At 49.5% G+C, this 25,701-nt stretch overlaps 1 protein-coding gene across 1 annotated transcript in view; it reads right to left on the reverse strand.

Annotated features, from left to right (window-relative positions):
- The window catches only part of PLCZ1 (phospholipase C zeta 1), a 253,049-nt gene that overhangs the window by 140,780 nt on the left and 86,568 nt on the right, over window positions 1-25,701 (reverse strand). The window contains exons 2-3 of the mRNA XM_088457285.1: window positions 5,122-5,323; window positions 2,260-2,404 (exon numbers count right to left, since the gene is read on the reverse strand). Coding sequence (XP_088313411.1) covers window positions 2,260-2,404; window positions 5,122-5,323 — 347 coding nt within the window. The remainder of the gene's footprint in view (window positions 1-2,259; window positions 2,405-5,121; window positions 5,324-25,701) is intronic.

A 25,701-nucleotide genomic window follows, 5' to 3' on the forward strand; every position in this document is an offset into this window, starting at 1 on the left:
TGACCTGAACTCAGAAGCCTGGAGCTGGAACCCATTACTGGGAGCTCAGGAATGATCAGAACCGGCATAAGCTACAACAGGAGACAAGAACTGAAAGCTCAGGACTGCAGCTCAGAAATGAGGACCTCAGGGCTGGACTCTGCAGGTTCCAGGGTAGGGCTTGTACACATGCAAACTGGTATACTGATCTGGAATCAGAACCTGCTCCCTGGTATACTGAACTGGAATCGGAACCTGCACCCTGGTATACTGAACTGGAATCGGAACCTGCACCCTGGTATACTGAACTGGAATCGGAACCTGCACCCTGGTATACTGAACTGGAATCGGAACCTGCACCCTGGTATACTGAACTGGAATCGGAACCTGCACCCTGGTATACTGAACTGGAATCGGAACCTGCAACTCAGTAATAGGCTGTGTTATCTGTGCATATTTCTGTCTGTGATTAAGCCCCCCAAAAACGGTTACATTGAAAATAAAAATGACGTGGGGTCTCCGCCTCAAAAGAATAACCAACCCCGGGCTCTGTGAGCCAGTCCTGGTTTAAAAAATATGAGGAACAAAATGTGTAGGGGTCCCCCATATTTAATGAACCAGAAGTGGACTCTGAGCCGGTCCTGGTTTCAAAAATACTGGGAAAAATTGGCATGGGGTTCCCCGTATTTTTAAAAGCAACACCGGGCTCCACTAGCTGAGGTGTAATGCCACCGGGTCCCCCGGCCAAAGCATTAACTCCCCAAACTAGTCAGCCCAGGCCGGGGGATCCCGGCGGATCGCCCCGATAATTGTAGTGTGTGGGGGGGGCGACTGAGGGTTAAATATTGCTCGGTCGGGCATGCCGGATTGTCCAGCATGCCCGTCCGATGCGATATTTCCCGGTAAACTGTCGGCCGCATCGGGCAGTGTATGCCCAGTGCAGCCGACAGACAGACATTTCCTGTGTTCCGGAACAGGGAAATGTCTCCTCCCCCGGGGGCGGAGCGCGGATGTCGGGATGATAAACCGTGAGATTTCTCTCACAGTGTATGCCGGCGACTTCTGCGGCTGGCAGCCGGCCAGATAAAATGTCTGTCGGTCTGACAGGCATTTTATCTGGCCGTGTATGCCCAGCATTAGTGTTAATATAAGAAAGAATTAAAATGACAGAAATAATGAACAAACAAATAGAGATGATTAAAAAGTATCTATGTGAGTTAAGTGGTGATGCCCTGAAAAAGGCCCAGCCAGAGTAACTCTGGGGGCCCCACGCCCAAACGCCCACCCCAAAATAATTATTGCTACCTAATAGTAGCACCCACTCTGGGTCATATAATTACACATTAATGTACTGCATAATAACAGCACATACATAAATATATATAAGATACTCACATAGATATGTTTTCATCACCTTTTTATTTGTTTGTTTATTATTTATGTAATTTTAATTCTTTCTTACTATATTAACACTTATTGATTATTTTTACACATCTATACTTTACACTTCACTATCACCCTCTTTCCTTTTTTCGTGTGATGCCCTGGGAGTGGTCCTTGGCTGGAGTTTTTGGGGTCCACTGCACCTCGGACGTGAACCCCTTAATGTTAGGAACGCTGGTACAGAGGAGCCTTGACGTTGGCCAGGCGCTTAATCATATATTTGCAAATGTATGTAACTAATACCTCTGAATCTCTATTATCATGTAGGATTCAAGTATTTTTGCTGATATTATTGCAGTGTGCTGGAGGGAAAACCCATTTTCTTCTGTGGTTCAGAGTAAACCCCGCTCTTTACAAGCACCTGTGCTATATCATTAAGCTGATGTGAGCGACCTCTATATTTTTTATTGCAAACATTTATATAGGTAACACTCGCCAGCTTTGTGGAGCTCCCTGGGACTGCAGGGAGACGAGAGATGAGTCAGCAACAGCTCAGCCTCCCTTCTGTAGTCAGACACTGCTTGCAAAGCTAGGGGGCGGGGCCACACCACGGGCAGTAGGCTCGACAGAAAGAGAGCTTATAGAGGCATGCCTCTGAGTATGAGTGGCGTGCTTTGAGCACTGATTGACACCTTGGATGTGTCATGTGAATAGGAAGTGCACTGCAGTGTTTAGAGATCGGAGCTCAGTCAGCAGCAGCAAGAGAAGACACAGTGATGCAGGTAGGAAAATCAATGGACACTGAAGCTTAGTGTATTAAGGGAAGAATTTTAGTGAGTACCACGAATGCGCACTTCTCTATGAGGTAAGTGTAACATAGGAGCTGACGGTACTTACCACAAATGCGTACTTCTCTATGACGTAGATGACGGTCTTAAACAAAATTTTGCTGGTTAAAGTAAATCCATGATACACAACAGGCTCATCGTCTGCTCCATCCCAACAATCAATTTCCACACAGCGGCAGCCTTTCATGAGAGCACTAAAGGAGAATGGAATAGACGTGCATGGTGACTTCTACTATATTTACATAAAACACACACAAAGCATACACATACATGTAAAGCACACTCAGAAAACACACACAAAGCATACACATACATGTAAAGCACACTCAGAAAACACACACAAAGCACACACATACATGCAAAACACACACTCAGAAAACACACACATATAAAACACATTCACAAAATACACACAAAGCACACACTTACAAAATACACATACAGAATACACACAAATACAAACCACTCTCACAGTACACACACACAGAACACGCACATTGCTGAGAGTAAGAAAGGGGCTTTGTATCAGCAGTTACGGACAAATCCACAAAATATCCCCATGTTTTGTGCACTGTCAGACAGACTTGTTCCTCCTGGGAGGTACGATCTCGGTCATGAGGGGAATATGGAAGTTAATTAATTTGGCTATGGGTTTATGGAGTGTTCTGATGTATATTAATGTGCTGCTTGCATTATTTCATATGTTAATAATGGGAACATATCAAACGTCATAATAAATCATCATGTTCAGCTACAGGAAGGGCTTTATCAGCAGCTGAGAGAGGTTCTACACCCAGAAGGAGATGATAAAATGAGGCCTTGGATCATAGAGTCAGCTCTGAGTCCAGGAAGAACAAACGAAGGTATCTATCCTTTTCTAGCACAGCCTGTAACATAACAGTTAGGAGCTGATTGGTTGGTACTCTCTCTCCAAGCTTTGATAAATATCCCTCTAGGTCTGGTGTTACGCCATAAAGTCATATATTCAGAACTAGCTGATAATGAGAGGTCCTAGATTATAAGATGAGGTCTTACATTATACATTAAAGTCCTAGTTCTGGCAGTACATATACACAATAAATGCCACCAAACCACCGGAAACAGCAGTCTGACCGAATTTCCCACAAGCACCGGAAAGCAATAGACAACGCCATCTATAGATGCGATGCCTAATACAAGCCTATAGGATTCTATATCCTAGAGAAGGATCCAATAGGATTCCTTCCAGTTTTCCCCATGACTTGCGCATGTGTTGGTCAACGGCCGGGCATGCACAGTAGGACTCACGCCACAAAGTACAGCTCTTATCGGGCGAGCTGTCCTTTGCGGTTCTGACATTTATAACGCCACTGTGGATGTGATCGGTGGCGGCATGTAGCGCAACCAAATGTCATGCTTGAAAGCAGTTTTCATAGTCTTGACCGCATTTTGCTGTTAGTACAACCCGCACTTTATCTCTCTTAACTTTATCGCTCTCCGAGGTTTGATACATGTTCCCCAAAAAAGGGAAGTCCTGTTCCCGGCACTAGATCATAATATGAGATCATAGATCACTCACTAGATCAATAAGTGAGGTCCTATATCCATCAACAGATCAAATAATTTATTGATCATAGATCAATCACCAGATCAACAACTGATGAGGTCATAGATCCATCACCAGAACAACAACTGATTAGGTCATAGATCCATCAGCAGATCAACAACTGATGAGGTCATAAACACCAGATCAACAACTGATGAGGTCATAGATCCAACAGATCAATAAATGATGAGGTCATAGATCCAACAGATCAATAAAGGATGAGGTCATAAATCCAACAGATCAATAAATGATGAGGTCATAGATCCATCACCACATCAACAACTGATGGTCATAGATCCATCACCAGTTCAATAAATGATGAGGTCATAGATCAATCACCAGATCAACAACTGATTAGGTCATAGATCCATCAGCAGATCAACTAATGAGGTTATAGATCCAACACCACATCAACAACTGATGAGGTCATCGATCCATCAACAGATCAACAACTGATGAGGTCATAGATCCAGCACCAGATCAACAACTGATGAGGTCATAGATCCAGCACCAGATCAACAACTGATGAGGTCATAGATCCAGCACCAGATCAACAACTGATGAGGTCATAGATCCAGCACCAGATCAACAACTGATGAGGTCATAGATCCAGCACCAGATCAACTGATGAGGTCATAGATCCAGCACCAGATCAACAACTGATGAGGTCATAGATCCAGCACCAGATCAACAACTGATGAGGTCATAGATCCAGCACCAGATCAACAACTGATGAGGTCATAGATCCAGCACCAGATCAACAACTGATGAGGTCATAGATCCAGCACCAGATCAACAACTGATGAGGTCATAGATCCAGCACCAGATCAACAACTGATGAGGTCATAGATCCAGCACCAGATCAACAACTGATGAGGTCATAGATCCAGCACCAGATCAACAACTGATGAGATTATACAGATATTCCCAGCTAGATTGTTGTCCGTAGCGCAGCATCTTACGCCATGCGTGGCGCAAGATGACTCCCGCGATCAGAGACACACATTCGCGTCTCCATAGGTTAAAATAGAGACGCGCTCCCACAATCTGAGTCGCGCATTAGCATCTCCATAGGTTAGAAAGAAGACGCACTCCTGCAATCGGGGATGTACCATAGCATCATAGATCCATCACCAGATCAATAAATTATGAGATCATAGATCCAGGATTAGATAACAATTTGAAGTTGTAGATCTGGAAATAGATGACAAAATAAGGGATTATATGATGAGTCTTTATAAAGGGCACCTGGATTCAGCTGAGCCCCCCACAGGCAACGGTATATTCTCCAAGGAACTGGCAGAAGTTTGGGGTGAGGTCACTCACCTGCCGTAAGCCCAGAGATGGCTCTGTCCCACCAGCTGGTCGGATAACAGGTAGGTGTTGTGGGAGGTGGAGATGAAGTAGTCACTTAGCTGGCGAGTCATATCCTGATAGACCTGGCTGTGCTCCTTCCGAAATATGTAACTATCTTCTGAGGTCATAAATCTGATGAACCCATCGAGCGTCATGTAGTTGTCTCTCCTGGCTGAGAAAAGAAAGGAACCCAGATGTAATACATTCCATGCTGGATGAATGACGGACAGTGCTGCTAGTTAGGGGCTAGTTCTGATTAGGAGCAAAGCAAGAAGCCAGTAACTTGGTGACAGCAATGCTGCATCGCAGACGGGGCAGGTGTGACATATGCACAGACAGCTAGGGGCATATTGATCATTACTTGCAGTGTGTGCCCCCGAAATCACACATTTACGGATCAATCACTTTCATTCCTGCTACACTACTGCTCCTGCTGCGCCACTGCCCCTGCTGCGCCACTGCCCATGCACCGACATTAAAGAAATCTGCGGACTATAGCCCATAGGCTACAATGGCTGAAGATGGCATTAACTACCGGGGCTGCACATTCACGAGCTTAGTACATTCGGCATTGAAGCAGTCCTCCTAGAGCACTATGGTGCCTGCCTTTGCGAACGGAAATAGAGCATTGCACCAGACATCTCCGATATCTGCTGCGGTCTCTCGTACATACGGTCAGGGGATATTTTTTAATATTGGCGTGTACCCCCAAATATTCTGTATGTGGGGGGAATCCCGTAAATATCCATAACGTCTACTACACATACACATAGCTACAAGGTTATGGGCCCAGGCACACAGGCGCTAATAGCACTCACATAGCAACAAGGTTATGGGCCCAGGCACACAGGCGCTAATAGCACTCACATAGCAACAAGGTTATGGGCCCAGGCACACAAGCGCTAATAGCACTCCCATAGCAACAAGGTTATGGGCCCAGGACACAGGCGCTAATAGCACTCACATAGCGACAAGGTTATAGGCTCAGGCACACAGGCGCTAATAGCACTCAAATAGCAACAAGGTTATGGGCCCAGGTACACGGGCGCTAATAGCACTCACATAGCAACAAGGTTATAGACACAGGCACACAGGCGCTAATAGCACTCACATAGCAACAAGGTTATGAGCCCAGGCACACAGGCGCTAATAGCACTCACATAGCAACAAGGTTATAGGCCCAGGCACACAGGCGCTAATAGCACTCACATAGCTATAAGGTTATAGGCCCAGGCACACAGGCGCTAATAGCACTCACATAGCAACAAGGTTATGGGCCCAGGCACACAGGCGCTAATAGCACTCACACAGCAACAAGGTTATGGGCCCAGGCACAGAGGCGCTAATAGCACTCACATAGTAACAAGGTTATGGGCCCAGGCACAGAGGCGCTAATAGCACTCACATAGCAACAAGGTTATAGGCCCAGGCACACAGGCGCTAATAGCACTCACATAGCAACAAGGTTATAGACACAGGCGCTAATAGCACTCACATAGCAACAAGGTTATAGACACAGGCACACAGGCGCTAATAGCACTCACATAGCAACAAGGTTATGGGCCCAGGCATACAGGCGCTAATAGCACTCCCATAGCAACAAGGTTATGGGCCCAGGCACACAGGCGCTAATAGCACTCACATAGCAACAAGGTTATAGACACAGGCGCGAATAGCACTCACATAGCAACAAGGTTATGGGCCAAGGCGCACAAGCGCTAATAGCACTCACATAGTAACAAAGTTATAGGCCCAGGCACACAGGCGCTAATAGCACTCACATAGCAACAAGGTTATGGGCCAAGGCGCACAAGCGCTAATAGCACTCACATAGTAACAAGGTTATAGGCCCAGGCACACAGGCGCTAATAGCACTCACATAGCAACAAGATTATAGACACAGGCGCTAATCGCACTCACATAGCAACAAGGTTATAGACACAGGCACACAGGCGCTAATAGCACTCACATAGCAACAAGGTTATAGGCCCAGACACACAGGCGCTAATAGCACTCACATAGCAACAAGGTTATGGGCCCAGACACAGAGGCGCTAATAGCACTCACATAGCAACAAGGTTATGGGCCCAGGCACACAGGTGCTAATAGCACTCACATAGCAACAAGGTTATGGGCCCAGGCACACGGGCGCTAATAGCACTCCCATAGCAACAAGGTTATAGGCCCAGACACACGGGCGCTAATAGCACTCGCATAGCAACAAGGTTATAGGCCCAGACACACAGGCGCTAATAGCACTCCCATAGCAACAGGGTTATGGGCCCAGGCACACGGGCGCTAATAGCACTCACATAGCAACAAGGTTATGGGCCCAGGCACACAGCCGCTAATAGCACTCACATAGCAACAAGGTTATAGGCCCAGGCGCTAATAGCACTCCCATAGCAACAAGGTTATAGGCCCAGGCACACAGGCGCTAATAGCACTCAGATAGCAACAAGTTTATAGGCCCAGGCACACAGGCGCTAATAGCACTCCCATAGCAACAGGGTTATGGGCCCAGGCACACGGGCGCTAATAGCACTCACATAGCAACAAGGTTATGGGCCCAGGCACACAGCCGCTAATAGCACTCACATAGCAACAAGGTTATAGGCCCAGGCGCTAATAGTACTCCCATAGCAACAAGGTTATAGGCCCAGGCACACAGGCGCTAATAGCACTCAGATAGCAACAAGGTTATGGGCCCAGGCACAGAGGCGCTAATAGCACTCACATAGCAACAAGGTTAAGGGCCCAGGCACACAGGCGCTAATAGCACTCACATAGCAACAAGGTTATGGGCCCAGGCACAGATGCGCTAATAGCACTCACAAAGCAACAAGGTTATGGACTCCAGGCACAGAGGCGCTAATAGCACTCACATAGCAACAAGGTTACAGACACAGGCACACAGGCGCTAATAGCACTCACATAGCAACAAGGTTATGGGCCCAGGCACACAAGCGCTAATAGCACTCCCATAGCAACAAGGTTATGGGCCCAGGACACAGGCGCTAATAGCACTCACATAGCGACAAGGTTATAGGCTCAGGCACACAGGCGCTAATAGCACTCAAAGAGCAACAAGGTTATGGGCCCAGGTACACGGGCGCTAATAGCACTCACATAGCAACAAGGTTATAGACACAGGCACACAGGCGCTAATAGCACTCACATAGCAACAAGGTTATGAGACCAGGCACACAGGCGCTAATAGCACTCACATAGCAACAAGGTTATAGACACAGGCACACAGGCGCTAATAGCACTCACATAGCTATAAGGTTATAGGCCCAGGCACACAGGCGCTAATAGCACTCACATAGCAACAAGGTTATGGGCCCAGGCACACAGGCGCTAATAGCACTCACATAGCAGCAAGGTTATAGGCCCAGACACACGGGCGCTAATAGCACTCCCATAGCAACAAGGTTATAGGCCCAGACACACAGGCGCTAATAGCACTCCCATAGCAACAGGGTTATGGGCCCAGGCACACGGGCGCTAATAGCACTCACATAGCAACAAGGTTATGGGCCCAGGCACACAGCCGCTAATAGCACTCACATAGCAACAAGGTTATAGGCCCAGGCGCTAATAGTACTCCCATAGCAACAAGGTTATAGGCCCAGGCACACAGGCGCTAATAGCACTCAGATAGCAACAAGGTTATGGGCCCAGGCACAGAGGCGCTAATAGCACTCACATAGCAACAAGGTTAAGGGCCCAGGCACACAGGCGCTAATAGCACTCACATAGCAACAAGGTTATGGGCCCAGGCACAGATGCGCTAATAGCACTCACAAAGCAACAAGGTTATGGGCCCAGGTACAGAGGCGCTAATAGCACTCACATAGCAACAAGGTTACAGACACAGGCACACAGGCGCTAATAGCATTCACATAGCAACAAGGTTATGGGCCCAGGCACACAAGCGCTAATAGCACTCCCATAGCAACAAGGTTATGGGCCCAGGACACAGGCGCTAATAGCACTCACATAGCAACAAGGTTATAGACACAGGCACACAGGCGCTAATAGCACTCACATAGCAACAAGGTTATGAGCCCAGGCACACAGGCGCTAATAGCACTCACATAGCAACAAGGTTATAGGCCCAGGCACACAGGCGCTAATAGCACTCACATAGCTATAAGGTTATAGGCCCAGGCACACAGGCGCTAATAGCACTCACATAGCAACAAGGTTATGGGCCCAGGCACACAGGCGCTAATAGCACTCACATAGCAACAAGGTTATGGGCCCAGGCACAGAGGCGCTAATAGAACTCACATAGTAACAAGGTTATGGGCCCAGGCACAGAGGCGCTAATAGCACTCACATAGCAACAAGGTTATAGGCCCAGGCACACAGGCGCTAATAGCACTCACATAGCAACAAGGTTATAGACACAGGCGCTAATAGCACTCACATAGCAACAAGGTTATAGACACAGGCACACAGGCGCTAATAGCACTCACATAGCAACAAGGTTATGGGCCCAGGCATACAGGCGCTAATAGCACTCCCATAGCAACAAGGTTATGGGCCCAGGCACACAGGCGCTAATAGCACTCACATAGCAACAAGGTTATAGACACAGGCGCGAATAGCACTCACATAGCAACAAGGTTATGGGCCAAGGCGCACAAGCGCTAATAGCACTCACATAGTAACAAGGTTATAGGCCCAGGCACACAGGCGCTAATAGCACTCACATAGCAACAAGGTTATGGGCCAAGGCGCACAAGCGCTAATAGCACTCACATAGTAACAAGGTTATAGGCCCAGGCACACAGGCGCTAATAGCACTCACATAGCAACAAGATTATAGACACAGGCGCTAATCGCACTCACATAGCAACAAGGTTATAGACACAGGCACACAGGCGCTAATAGCACTCACATAGCAACAAGGTTATAGGCCCAGACACACAGGCGCTAATAGCACTCACATAGCAACAAGGTTATGGGCCCAGACACAGAGGCGCTAATAGCACTCACATAGCAACACGGTTATGAGCCCAGGCACACAGGTGCTAATAGCACTCACATAGCAACAAGGTTATGGGCCCAGGCACACGGGCGCTAATAGCACTCCCATAGCAACAAGGTTTTAGGCCCAGACACACGGGCGCTAATAGCACTCCCATAGCAACAAGGTTATAGGCCCAGACACACAGGCGCTAATAGCACTCCCATAGCAACAAGGTTATAGGCCCAGACACACAGGCGCTAATAGCACTCCCATAGCAACAGGGTTATGGGCCCAGGCACACGGGCGCTAATAGCACTCACATAGCAACAAGGTTATGGGCCCAGGCACACAGCCGCTAATAGCACTCACATAGCAACAAGGTTATAGACACAGGCGCTAATAGCACTCCCATAGCAACAAGGTTATAGGCCCAGGCACACAGGCGCTAATAGCACTCAGATAGCAACAAGGTTATGGGCCCAGGCACAGAGGCGCTAATAGCACTCACATAGCAACAAGGTTAAGGGCCCAGGCACACAGGCGCTAATAGCACTCACATAGCAACAAGGTTATGGGCCCAGGCACAGATGCGCTAATAGCACTCACATAGCAACAAGGTTATGGGCCCAGGCACAGAGGCGCTAATAGCACTCACATAGCAACAAGGTTACAGACACAGGCGCTAATAGCACTCACATAGCAACAAGGTTATGGGCCCAGGCACACGGGCGCTAATAGCACTCCCATAGCAACAAGGTTATGGGCCCAGGACACAGGCGCTAATAGCACTCACATAGCGACAAGGTTATAGGCTCAGGCACACAGGCGCTAATAGCACTCAAATAGCAACCAGGTTATGGGCCCAGGTACACGGGCGCTAATAGCACTCACATAGCAACAAGGTTATAGACACAGGCACACAGGCGCTAATAGCACTCACATAGCAACAAGGTTATGAGACCAGGCACACAGGCGCTAATAGCACTCACATAGCAACAAGGTTATAGACACAGGCACACAGGCGCTAATAGCACTCACATAGCTATAAGGTTATAGGCCCAGGCACACAGGCGCTAATAGCACTCACATAGCAACAAGGTTATGGGCCCAGGCACACAGGCGCTAATAGCACTCACATAGCAGCAAGGTTATAGGCCCAGACACACGGGCGCTAATAGCACTCCCATAGCAACAAGGTTATAGGCCCAGACACACAGGCGCTAATAGCACTCCCATAGCAACAGGGTTATGGGCCCAGGCACACGGGCGCTAATAGCACTCACATAGCAACAAGGTTATGGGCCCAGGCACACAGCCGCTAATAGCACTCACATAGCAACAAGGTTATAGGCCCAGGCGCTAATAGCACTCCCATAGCAACAAGGTTATAGGCCCAGGCACACAGGCACTAATAGCACTCAGATAGCAACAAGGTTATGGGCCCAGGCACAGAGGCGCTAATAGCACTCACATAGCAACAAGGTTAAGGGCCCAGGCACACAGGCGCTAATAGCACTCACATAGCAACAAGGTTATGGGCCCAGGCACAGATGCGCTAATAGCACTCACAAAGCAACAAGGTTATGGGCCCAGGCACAGAGGCGCTAATAGCACTCACATAGCAACAAGGTTACAGACACAGGCACACAGGCGCTAATAGCACTCACATAGCAACAAGGTTATGGGCCCAGGCACACGGGCGCTAATAGCACTCCCATAGCAACAAGGTTATGGGCCCAGGACACAGGCGCTAATAGCAATCACATAGCGACAAGGTTATAGGCTCAGGCACACAGGCGCTAATAGCACTCAAATAGCAACAAGGTTATGGGCCCAGGTACACGGGCGCTAATAGCACTCACATAGCAACAAGTTTATAGACACAGGCACACAGGCGCTAATAGCACTCAAATAGCAACAAGGTTATGGGCCCAGGTACACGGGCGCTAATAGCACTCACATAGCAACAAGGTTATAGACACAGGCACACAGGCGCTAATAGCACTCACATAGCTATAAGGTTATAGGCCCAGGCACACAGGCGCTAATAGCACTCACATAGCAACAAGGTTATGGGCCCAGGCACACAGGCGCTAATAGCACTCACATAGCAACAAGGTTATGGGCCCAGGCACAGAGGCGCTAATAGCACTCACATAGTAACAAGGTTATGGGCCCAGGCACAGAGGCGCTAATAGCACTCACATAGCAACAAGGATATAGGCCCAGGCACACAGGCGCTAATAGCACTCACATAGCAACAAGGTTATAGACACAGGCGCTAATAGCACTCACATAGCAACAAGGTTATAGACACAGGCGCTAATAGCACTCACATAGCAATAAGGTTATGGGCCCAGGCATACAGGCGCTAATAGCACTCCCATAGCAACAAGGTTATGGGCCCAGGCACACAGGCGCTAATAGCACTCACATAGCAACAAGGTTATGGGCCAAGGCGCACAAGCGCTAATAGCACTCACATAGTAACAAGGTTATAGGCCCAGGCACACAGGCGCTAATAGCACTCACATAGCAACAAGGTTATGGGCCAAGGCGTACAAGCGCTAATAGCACTCACATAGCAACAAGGTTATAGGCCAAGACACACAGGCGCTAATAGCACTCACATAGCAACAAGGTTATGGGCCCAGGCACAGAGGCGCTAATAGCACTCACATAGCAACAAGGTTATGGGCCCAGGCACACAGGTGCTAATAGCACTCACATAGCAACAAGGTTATGGGCCCAGGCACACGGGCGCTAATAGCACTCCCATAGCAACAAGGTTATAGGCCCAGACACACAGGCGCTAATAGCACTCCCATAGCAACAAGGTTATGGGACCAGGCACACGGGAGCTAATAGCACTCACATAGCAACAAGGTTATGGGTCCAGGCACACAGGCGCTAATAGCACTCACATAGCAACAAGGTTATAGGCCCAGGCGCTAATAGCACTCCCATAGCAACAAGGTTATGGGCCCAGGCACAGAGGCGCTAATAGCACTCACATAGCAACAAGGTTACAGACACAGGCACACAGGCGCTAATAGCACTCACATAGCAACAAGGTTATGGGCCCAGGCACACGGGCGCTAATAGCACTCCCATAGCAACAAGGTTATGGGCCCAGGACACAGGCGCTAATAGCACTCACATAGCGACAAGGTTATAGGCTCAGGCACACAGGCGCTAATAGCACTCAAATAGCAACAAGGTTATGGGCCCAGGTACACGGGCGCTAATAGCACTCACATAGCAACAAGGTTATAGACACAGGCACACAGGCGCTAATAGCACTCACATAGCAACAAGGTTATGAGACCAGGCACACAGGCGCTAATAGCACTCACATAGCAACAAGGTTATAGACACAGGCACACAGGCGCTAATAGCACTCACATAGCTATAAGGTTATAGGCCCAGGCACACAGGCGCTAATAGCACTCACATAGCAACAAGGTTATGGGCCCAGGCACACAGGCGCTAATAGCACTCACATAGCAACAAGGTTATAGGCCCAGACACACGGGCGCTAATAGCACTCCCATAGCAACAAGGTTATAGGCCCAGGCGCTAATAGCACTCCCATAGCAACAAGGTTATAGGCCCAGGCACACAGGCGCTAATAGCACTCAGATAGCAACAAGGTTATGGGCCCAGGCACAGAGGCGCTAATAGCACTCACATAGCAACAAGGTTAAGGGCCCAGGCACACAGGCGCTAATAGCACTCACATAGCAACAAGGTTATGGGCCCAGGCACAGATGCGCTAATAGCACTCACATAGCAACAAGGTTATGGGCCCAGGCACAGAGGCGCTAATAGCACTCACATAGCAACAAGGTTACAGACACAGGCACACAGGCGCTAATAGCACTCACATAGCAACAAGGTTATGGGCCCAGGCACACGGGCGCTAATAGCACTCCCATAGCAAAAAGGTTATGTGCCCAGGACACAGGCGCTAATAGCACTCACATAGCGACAAGGTTATAGGCTCAGGCACACGGGCGCTAATAGCACTCAAATAGCAACAAGGTTATGGGCCCAGGTACACGGGCGCTAATAGCACTCACATAGCAACAAGGTTATAGACACAGGCACACAGGCGCTAATAGCACTCACATAGCAACAAGGTTATGAGCCCAGGCACACAGGCGCTAATAGCACTCACATAGCAACAAGGTTATAGGCCCAGGCACACAGGCGCTAATAGCACTCACATAGCAACAAGGTTATAGACACAGGCGCTAATAGCACTCACATAGGAACAAGGTTATAGACACAGGCACACAGGCGCTAATAGCACTCACATAGCAACAAGGTTATGGGCCCAGGCATACAGGCGCTAATAGCACTCCCATAGCAACAAGGTTATGGGCCCAGGCACAGAGGCGCTAATAGCACTCACATAGCAACAAGGTTAAGGGCCCAGGCACACAGGCGCTAATAGCACTCACATAGCAACAAGGTTATGGGCCCAGGCACAGATGCGCTAATAGCACTCACATAGCAACAAGGTTATGGGCCCAGGCACAGAGGCGCTAATAGCACTCACATAGCAACAAGGTTACAGACACAGGCACACAGGCGCTAATAGTACTCACATAGCAACAAGGTTATGGGCCCAGGCACACGGGCGCTAATAGCACTCCCATAGCAAAAAGGTTATGTGCCCAGGACACAGGCGCTAATAGCACTCACATAGCGACAAGGTTATAGGCTCAGGCACACGGGCGCTAATAGCACTCAAATAGCAACAAGGTTATGGGCCCAGGTACACGGGCGCTAATAGCACTCACATAGCAACAAGGTTATAGACACAGGCACACAGGCGCTAATAGCACTCACATAGCAACAAGGTTATGAGCCCAGGCACACAGGCGCTAATAGCACTCACATAGCAACAAGGTTATAGGCCCAGGCACACAGGCGCTAATAGCACTCCCATAGTGCTATGTGAGTGTTATAGACACTCACATAGCAACAAGGTTATAGACACAGGCACACAGGCGCTAATAGCACTCACATAGCAACAAGGTTATGGGCCGAGGCATACAGGCGCTAATAGCACTCCCATAGCAACAAGGTTATGGGCCCAGGCACAGAGGCGCTAATAGCACTCACATAGCAACAAGGTTAAGGGCCCAGGCACACAGGCGCTAATAGCACTCACATAGCAACAAGGTTATGGGCCCAGGCACAGATGCGCTAATAGCACTCACATAGCAACAAGGTTATGGGCCCAGGCACAGAGGCGCTAATAGCACTCACATAGCAACAAGGTTACAGACACAGGCACACAGGCGCTAATAGCACTCACATAGCAACAAGGTTATGGGCCCAGGCACACGGGCGCTAATAGCACTCACATAGCAACAAGGTTATAGACACAGGCGCTAATAGCACTCACATAGCAACAAGGTTATGGGCCAAGGCGCACAAGCGCTAATAGCACTCACATAGTAACAAGGTTATAGGCCCAGGCACACAGGCGCTAATAGCACTCACAAAGCAACAAGGTTATGGGCCAAGGCGCACAAGCGCTAATAGCACTCACATAGTAACAAGGTTATAGGCCCAGGCACACAGGCGCTAATCGCACTCACATAGCAACAAGGTTATAGACACAGGCACACAGGCGCTAATAGCACTCACATAGCAACAAGGTTATAGGCCCAGAGACACAGGCGCTAATAGCACTCACATAGCAACAAGGTTATGGGCCCAAGCACAGAGGCGCTAATAGCACTCATATAGCAACAAGGTTACAGACACAGGCACACAGGCGCTAATAGCACTCACATAGCAACAAGGTTATGGGCCCAGGCACACGAGCGCTAATAGTACTCACATAGCAACAAGGTTATGGGCCCAGGCACACAGGTGCTAATAGCACTCACATAGCAACAAGGATATGGGCCCAGGCACACGGGCGCTAATAGCACTCACATAGCAACAAGGTTATGGGCCCAGGCACACAGGCGCTAATAGCACTCACATAGCAACAAGGTTATAGGCCCAGGCGCTAATAGCACTCCCATAGCAACAAGGTTATAGGCCCAGGCACACAGGCGCTAATAGCACTCAGATAGCAACAAGGTTATGGGCCCAGGCACAGAGGCGCTAATAGCACTCACATAGCAACAAGGTTAAGGGCCCAGGCACACAGGCGCTAATAGCACTCACATAGCAACAAGGTTATGGGCCCAGCCACAGATGCGCTAATAGCACTCACATAGCAACAAGGTTTTGGGCCCAAGCACAGAGGCGCTAATAGCACTCATATAGCAACAAGGTTACAGACACAGGCACACAGGCGCTAATAGCACTCACATAGCAACAAGGTTATGGGCCCAGGAACACGAGCGCTAATAGTACTCACATAGCAACAAGGTTATGGGCCCAGGCACACAGGTGCTAATAGCACTCCCATAGCAACAAGGTTATGGGCCCAGGCACACGGGCGCTAATAGCACTCCCATAGCAACAAGGTTATAGGCCCAGACACACGGGCGCTAATAGCACTCCCATAGCATCAAGGTTATAGGCCCAGACACACAGGCGCTAATAGCACTCCCATAGCAACAGGGTTATGGGCCCAGGCACACGGGCGCTAATAGCACTCACATAGCAACAAGGTTATGGGCCCAGGCACACAGGCGCTAATAGCACTCACATAGCAACAAGGTTATAGGCCCAGGCGCTAATAGCACTCCCATAGCAACAAGGTTATAGGCCCAAGCACACAGGCGCTAATAGCACTCACTTAGCAACAAGGTTATGGGCCCAGGCGCTAATAGCACTCACATAGCAACAAGGTTATAGGCCCAGGCACACAGGTGCTAATAGCACTCACATAGCAACAAGGTTATGGGCCCAGGCGCTAATAGCACTCACATAGCAACAAGGTTATAGACACAGGCACACAGGCGCTAATAGCACTCACATAGCAACAAGGTTATGAGACCAGGCACACAGGCGCTAATAGCACTCACATAGCAACAAGGTTATAGACACAGGCACACAGGCGCTAATAGCACTCACATAGCTATAAGGTTATAGGCCCAGGCACACAGGCGCTAATAGCACTCACATAGCAACAAGGTTATGGGCCCAGGCACACAGGCGCTAATAGCACTCACATAGCAACAAGGTTATAGGCCCAGACACACGGGCGCTAATAGCACTCCCATAGCAACAAGGTTATAGGCCCAGGCGCTAATAGCACTCCCATAGCAACAAGGTTATAGGCCCAGGCACACAGGCGCTAATAGCACTCAGATAGCAACAAGGTTATGGGCCCAGGCACAGAGGCGCTAATAGCACTCCCATAGCAACAAGGTTATAGGCCCAGGCACAGAGGCGCTAATAGCACTCACATAGCAACAAGGTTAAGGGCCCAGGCACACAGGCGCTAATAGCACTCACATAGCAACAAGGTTATGGGCCCAGGCACAGATGCGCTAATAGCACTCACATAGCAACAAGGTTATGGGCCCAGGCACAGAGGCGCTAATAGCACTCACATAGCAACAAGGTTACAGACACAGGCACACAGGCGCTAATAGCACTCACATAGCAACAAGGTTATGGGCCCAGGCACACGGGCGCTAATAGCACTCCCATAGCAAAAAGGTTATGTGCCCAGGACACAGGCGCTAATAGCACTCACATAGCGACAAGGTTATAGGCTCAGGCACACGGGCGCTAATAGCACTCAAATAGCAACAAGGTTATGGGCCCAGGTACACGGGCGCTAATAGCACTCACATAGCAACAAGGTTATAGACACAGGCACACAGGCGCTAATAGCACTCACATAGCAACAAGGTTATGAGCCCAGGCACACAGGCGCTAATAGCACTCACATAGCAACAAGGTTATAGGCCCAGGCACACAGGCGCTAATAGCACTCACATAGCAACAAGGTTATAGACACAGGCGCTAATAGCACTCACATAGCAACAAGGTTATAGACACAGGCACACAGGCGCTAATAGCACTCACATAGCAACAAGGTTATGGGCCCAGGCATACAGGCGCTAATAGCACTCCCATAGCAACAAGGTTATGGGCCCAGGCACAGAGGCGCTAATAGCACTCACATAGCAACAAGGTTAAGGGCCCAGGCACACAGCCGCTAATAGCACTCACATAGCAACAAGGTTATGGGCCCAGGCACAGATGCGCTAATAGCACTCACATAGCAACAAGGTTATGGGCCCAGGCACAGAGGCGCTAATAGCACTCACATAGCAACAAGGTTACAGACACAGGCACACAGGCGCTAATAGTACTCACATAGCAACAAGGTTATGGGCCCAGGCACACGGGCGCTAATAGCACTCCCATAGCAAAAAGGTTATGTGCCCAGGACACAGGCGCTAATAGCACTCACATAGCGACAAGGTTATAGGCTCAGGCACACGGGCGCTAATAGCACTCAAATAGCAACAAGGTTATGGGCCCAGGTACACGGGCGCTAATAGCACTCACATAGCAACAAGGTTATAGACACAGGCACACAGGCGCTAATAGCACTCACATAGCAACAAGGTTATGAGCCCAGGCACACAGGCGCTAATAGCACTCACATAGCAACAAGGTTATAGGCCCAGGCACACAGGCGCTAATAGCACTCCCATAGTGCTATGTGAGTGTTATAGACACTCACATAGCAACAAGGTTATAGACACAGGCACACAGGCGCTAATAGCACTCACATAGCAACAAGGTTATGGGCCCAGGCATACAGGCGCTAATAGCACTCCCATAGCAACAAGGTTATGGGCCCAGGCACAGAGGCGCTAATAGCACTCACATAGCAACAAGGTTAAGGGCCCAGGCACACAGGCGCTAATAGCACTCACATAGCAACAAGGTTATGGGCCCAGGCACAGATGCGCTAATAGCACTCACATAGCAACAAGGTTATGGGCCCAGGCACAGAGGCGCTAATAGCACTCACATAGCAACAAGGTTACAGACACAGGCACACAGGCGCTAATAGCACTCACATAGCAACAAGGTTATGGGCCCAGGCACACGGGCGCTAATAGCACTCACATAGCAACAAGGTTATAGACACAGGCGCTAATAGCACTCACATAGCAACAAGGTTATGGGCCAAGGCGCACAAGCGCTAATAGCACTCACATAGTAACAAGGTTATAGGCCCAGGCACACAGGCGCTAATAGCACTCACAAAGCAACAAGGTTATGGGCCAAGGCGCACAAGCGCTAATAGCACTCACATAGTAACAAGGTTATAGGCCCAGGCACACAGGCGCTAATCGCACTCACATAGCAACAAGGTTATAGACACAGGCACACAGGCGCTAATAGCACTCACATAGCAACAAGGTTATAGGCCCAGAGACACAGGCGCTAATAGCACTCACATAGCAACAAGGTTATGGGCCCAAGCACAGAGGCGCTAATAGCACTCATATAGCAACAAGGTTACAGACACAGGCACACAGGCGCTAATAGCACTCACATAGCAACAAGGTTATGGGCCCAGGCACACGAGCGCTAATAGTACTCACATAGCAACAAGGTTATGGGCCCAGGCACACAGGTGCTAATAGCACTCACATAGCAACAAGGTTATGGGCCCAGGCACACGGGCGCTAATAGCACTCACATAGCAACAAGGTTATGGGCCCAGGCACACAGGCGCTAATAGCACTCACATAGCAACAAGGTTATAGGCCCAGGCGCTAATAGCACTCCCATAGCAACAAGGTTATAGGCCCAGGCACACAGGCGCTAATAGCACTCAGATAGCAACAAGGTTATGGGCCCAGGCACAGAGGCGCTAATAGCACTCATATAGCAACAAGGTTAAGGGCCCAGGCACACAGGCGCTAATAGCACTCACATAGCAACAAGGTTATGGGCCCAGCCACAGATGCGCTAATAGCACTCACATAGCAACAAGGTTTTGGGCCCAAGCACAGAGGCGCTAATAGCACTCATATAGCAACAAGGTTACAGACACAGGCACACAGGCGCTAATAGCACTCACATAGCAACAAGGTTATGGGCCCAGGAACACGAGCGCTAATAGTACTCACATAGCAACAAGGTTATGGGCCCAGGCACACAGGTGCTAATAGCACTCACATAGCAACAAGGTTATGGGCCCAGGCACACGGGCGCTAATAGCACTCCCATAGCAACAAGGTTATAGGCCCAGACACACGGGCGCTAATAGCACTCCCATAGCATCAAGGTTATAGGCCCAGACACACAGGCGCTAATAGCACTCCCATAGCAACAGGGTTATGGGCCCAGGCACACGGGCGCTAATAGCACTCACATAGCAACAAGGTTATGGGCCCAGGCACACAGGTGCTAATAGCACTCACATAGCAACAAGGTTATAGGCCCAGGCGCTAATAGCACTCCCATAGCAACAAGGTTATAGGCCCAAGCACACAGGCGCTAATAGCACTCACTTAGCAACAAGGTTATGGGCCCAGGCGCTAATAGCACTCACATAGCAACAAGGTTATAGGCCCAGGCACACAGGTGCTAATAGCACTCACAGAGCAACAAGGTTATAGGCCCAGGCACACGGGCGCTAATACCACTCACATAGCAACAAGGTTATGGGCCCAGGCGCTAATAGCACTCACATAGCAACAAGGTTATAGACACAGGCACACAGGCGCTAATAGCACTCACATAGCAACAAGGTTATGAGACCAGGCACACAGGCGCTAATAGCACTCACATAGCAACAAGGTTATAGACACAGGCACACAGGCGCTAATAGCACTCACATAGCAACAAGGTTATGGGCCAAGGCACACAGGCGCTAATAGCACTCACATAGCAACAAGGTTATAGGCCCAGACACACGGGCGCTAATAGCACTCCCATAGCAACAAGGTTATAGGCCAAGGCGCTAATAGCACTCCCATAGCAACAAGGTTATAGGCCCAGGCACACAGGCGCTAATAGCACTCAGATAGCAACAAGGTTTTGGGCCCAGGCACAGAGGCGCTAATAGCACTCACATAGCAACAAGGTTAAGGGCCCAGGCACACAGGCGCTAATAGCACTCACATAGCAACAAGATTATGGGCCCAGGCACAGATGCGCTAATAGCACTCACATAGCAACAAGGTTATGGGCCCAGGCACAGAGGCGCTAATAGCACTCACATAGCAACAAGGTTACAGACACAGGCACACAGGCGCTAATAGCACTCACATAGCAACAAGGTTATGGGCCCAGGCACACGGGCGCTAATAGCACTCCCATAGCAAAAAGGTTATGTGCCCAGGACACAGGCGCTAATAGCACTCACATAGCGACAAGGTTATGAGCCCAGGAACACAGGCGCTAATAGCACTCACATAGCAACAAGGTTATAGGCCCAGGCACACAGGCGCTAATAGCACTCACATAGCAACAAGGTTATAGACACAGGCGCTAATAGCACTCACATAGCAACAAGGTTATAGACACAGGCACACAGGCGCTAATAGCACTCACATAGCAACAAGGTTATAGACACAGGCGCTAATAGCACTCACATAGCAACAAGGTTATAGACACAGGCACACAGGCGCTAATAGCACTCACATAGCAACAAGGTTATGGGCCCAGGCATACAGGCGCTAATAGCACTCCCATAGCAACAAGGTTATGGGCCCAGGCACAGAGGCGCTAATAGCACTCACATAGCAACAAGGTTAAGGGCCCAGGCACACAGGCGCTAATAGCACTCAAATAGCAACAAGGTTATGGGCCCAGGCACAGATGCGCTAATAGCACTCACATAGCAACAAGGTTATGGGCCCAGGCACAGAGGCGCTAATAGCACTCACATAGCAACAAGGTTACAGACACAGGCACACAGGCGCTAATAGCACTCACATAGCAACAAGGTTATGGGCCCAGGCACACGGGCGCTAATAGCACTCACATAGCAACAAGGTTATAGACACAGGCGCTAATAGCACTCACATAGCAACAAGGTTATGGGCCAAGGCGCACAAGCGCTAATAGCACTCACATAGTAACAAGGTTATAGGCCCAGGCACACAGGCGCTAATAGCACTCACAAAGCAACAAGGTTATGGGCCAAGGCGCACAAGCGCTAATAGCACTCACATAGTAACAAGGTTATAGGCCCAGGCACACAGGCGCTAATCGCACTCACATAGCAACAAGGTTATAGACACAGGCACACAGGCGCTAATAGCACTCACATAGCAACAAGGTTATAGGCCCAGGCACACAGGCGCTAATAGCACTCAGATAGCAACAAGGTTATGGGCCCAGGCACAGAGGCGCTAATAGCACTCATATAGCAACAAGGTTAAGGGCCCAGGCACACAGGCGCTAATAGCACTCACATAGCAACAAGGTTATGGGCCCAGCCACAGATGCGCTAATAGCACTCACATAGCAACAAGGTTTTGGGCCCAAGCACAGAGGCGCTAATAGCACTCATATAGCAACAAGGTTACAGACACAGGCACACAGGCGCTAATAGCACTCACATAGCAACAAGGTTATGGGCCCAGGAACACGAGCGCTAATAGTACTCACATAGCAACAAGGTTATGGGCCCAGGCACACAGGTGCTAATAGCACTCACATAGCAACAAGGTTATGGGCCCAGGCACACGGGCGCTAATAGCACTCCCATAGCAACAAGGTTATAGGCCCAGACACACGGGCGCTAATAGCACTCCCATAGCATCAAGGTTATAGGCCCAGACACACAGGCGCTAATAGCACTCCCATAGCAACAGGGTTATGGGCCCAGGCACACGGGCGCTAATAGCACTCACATAGCAACAAGGTTATGGGCCCAGGCACACAGGCGCTAATAGCACTCACATAGCAACAAGGTTATAGGCCCAGGCGCTAATAGCACTCCCATAGCAACAAGGTTATAGGCCCAAGCACACAGGCGCTAATAGCACTCACTTAGCAACAAGGTTATGGGCCCAGGCGCTAATAGCACTCACATAGCAACAAGGTTATAGGCCCAGGCACACAGGTGCTAATAGCACTCACATAGCAACAAGGTTATAGGCCCAGGCACACGGGCGCTAATACCACTCACATAGCAACAAGGTTATGGGCCCAGGCGCTAATAGCACTCACATAGCAACAAGGTTATAGACACAGGCACACAGGCGCTAATAGCACTCACATAGCAACAAGGTTATGAGACCAGGCACACAGGCGCTAATAGCACTCACATAGCAACAAGGTTATAGACACAGGCACACAGGCGCTAATAGCACTCACATAGCAACAAGGTTATGGGCCAAGGCACACAGGCGCTAATAGCACTCACATAGCAACAAGGTTATAGGCCCAGACACACGGGCGCTAATAGCACTCCCATAGCAACAAGGTTATAGGCCAAGGCGCTAATAGCACTCCCATAGCAACAAGGTTATAGGCCCAGGCACACAGGCGCTAATAGCACTCAGATAGCAACAAGGTTTTGGGCCCAGGCACAGAGGCGCTAATAGCACTCACATAGCAACAAGGTTAAGGGCCCAGGCACACAGGCGCTAATAGCACTCACATAGCAACAAGATTATGGGCCCAGGCACAGATGCGCTAATAGCACTCACATAGCAACAAGGTTATGGGCCCAGGCACAGAGGCGCTAATAGCACTCACATAGCAACAAGGTTACAGACACAGGCACACAGGCGCTAATAGCACTCACATAGCAACAAGGTTATGGGCCCAGGCACACGGGCGCTAATAGCACTCCCATAGCAAAAAGGTTATGTGCCCAGGACACAGGCGCTAATAGCACTCACATAGCGACAAGGTTATGAGCCCAGGCACACAGGCGCTAATAGCACTCACATAGCAACAAGGTTATAGGCCCAGGCACACAGGCGCTAATAGCACTCACATAGCAACAAGGTTATAGACACAGGCGCTAATAGCACTCACATAGCAACAAGGTTATAGACACAGGCACACAGGCGCTAATAGCACTCACATAGCAACAAGGTTATAGACACAGGCGCTAATAGCACTCACATAGCAACAAGGTTATAGACACAGGCACACAGGCGCTAATAGCACTCACATAGCAACAAGGTTATGGGCCCAGGCATACAGGCGCTAATAGCACTCCCATAGCAACAAGGTTATGGGCCCAGGCACAGAGGCGCTAATAGCACTCACATAGCAACAAGGTTAAGGGCCCAGGCACACAGGCGCTAATAGCACTCAAATAGCAACAAGGTTATGGGCCCAGGCACAGATGCGCTAATAGCACTCACATAGCAACAAGGTTATGGGCCCAGGCACAGAGGCGCTAATAGCACTCACATAGCAACAAGGTTACAGACACAGGCACACAGGCGCTAATAGCACTCACATAGCAACAAGGTTATGGGCCCAGGCACACGGGGGCTAATAGCACTCACATAGCAACAAGGTTATAGACACAGGCGCTAATAGCACTCACATAGCAACAAGGTTATGGGCCAAGGCGCACAAGCGCTAATAGCACTCACATAGTAACAAGGTTATAGGCCCAGGCACACAGGCGCTAATAGCACTCACAAAGCAACAAGGTTATGGGCCAAGGCGCACAAGCGCTAATAGCACTCACATAGTAACAAGGTTATAGGCCCAGGCACACAGGCGCTAATCGCACTCACATAGCAACAAGGTTATAGACACAGGCACACAGGCGCTAATAGCACTCACATAGCAACAAGGTTATAGGCCCAGACACACAGGCGCTAATAGCACTCACATAGCAACAAGGTTATGGGCCCAAGCACAGAGGGGCTAATAGCACTCATATAGCAACAAGGTTACAGACACAGGCACACAGGCGCTAATAGCACTCACATAGCAACAAGGTTATGGGCCCAGGCACACGAGCGCTAATAGTACTCACATAGCAACAAGGTTATGGGCCCAGGCACACAGGTGCTAATAGCACTCACATAGCAACAAGGTTATGGGCCCAGGCACACGGGCGCTAATAGCACTCACATAGCAACAAGGTTATGGGCCCAGGCACACAGGCGCTAATAGCACTCACATAGCAACAAGGTTATAGGCCCAGGCGCTAATAGCACTCCCATAGCAACAAGGTTATAGGCCCAGGCACACAGGCGCTAATAGCACTCAGATAGCAACAAGGTTATGGGCCCAGGCACAGAGGCGCTAATAGCACTCACATAGCAACAAGGTGAAGGGCCCAGGCACACAGGCGCTAATAGCACTCACATAGCAACAAGGTTATGGGCCCAGGCACAGATGCGCTAATAGCACTCACATAGCAACAAGGTTATGAGCCCAGGCACAGAGGCGCTAATAGCACTCACATAGCAACAAGGTTATAGACACAGGCGCTAATAGCACTCACATAGCAACAAGGTTATAGGCCCAGGCGCTAATAGCACTCCCATAGCAACAAGGTTATAGGCCCAAGCACACAGGCGCTAATAGCACTCACTTAGCAACAAGGTTATGGGCCCAGGCGCTAATAGCACTCACATAGCAACAAGGTTATAGGCCCAGGCACACAGGTGCTAATA

The sequence above is a fragment of the Taudactylus pleione genome, unplaced genomic scaffold, assembly GCF_031769625.1.
Source record: "Taudactylus pleione unplaced genomic scaffold, aTauple2 ptg000751l, whole genome shotgun sequence".
Lineage (NCBI taxonomy): Eukaryota > Metazoa > Chordata > Amphibia > Anura > Myobatrachidae > Taudactylus > Taudactylus pleione.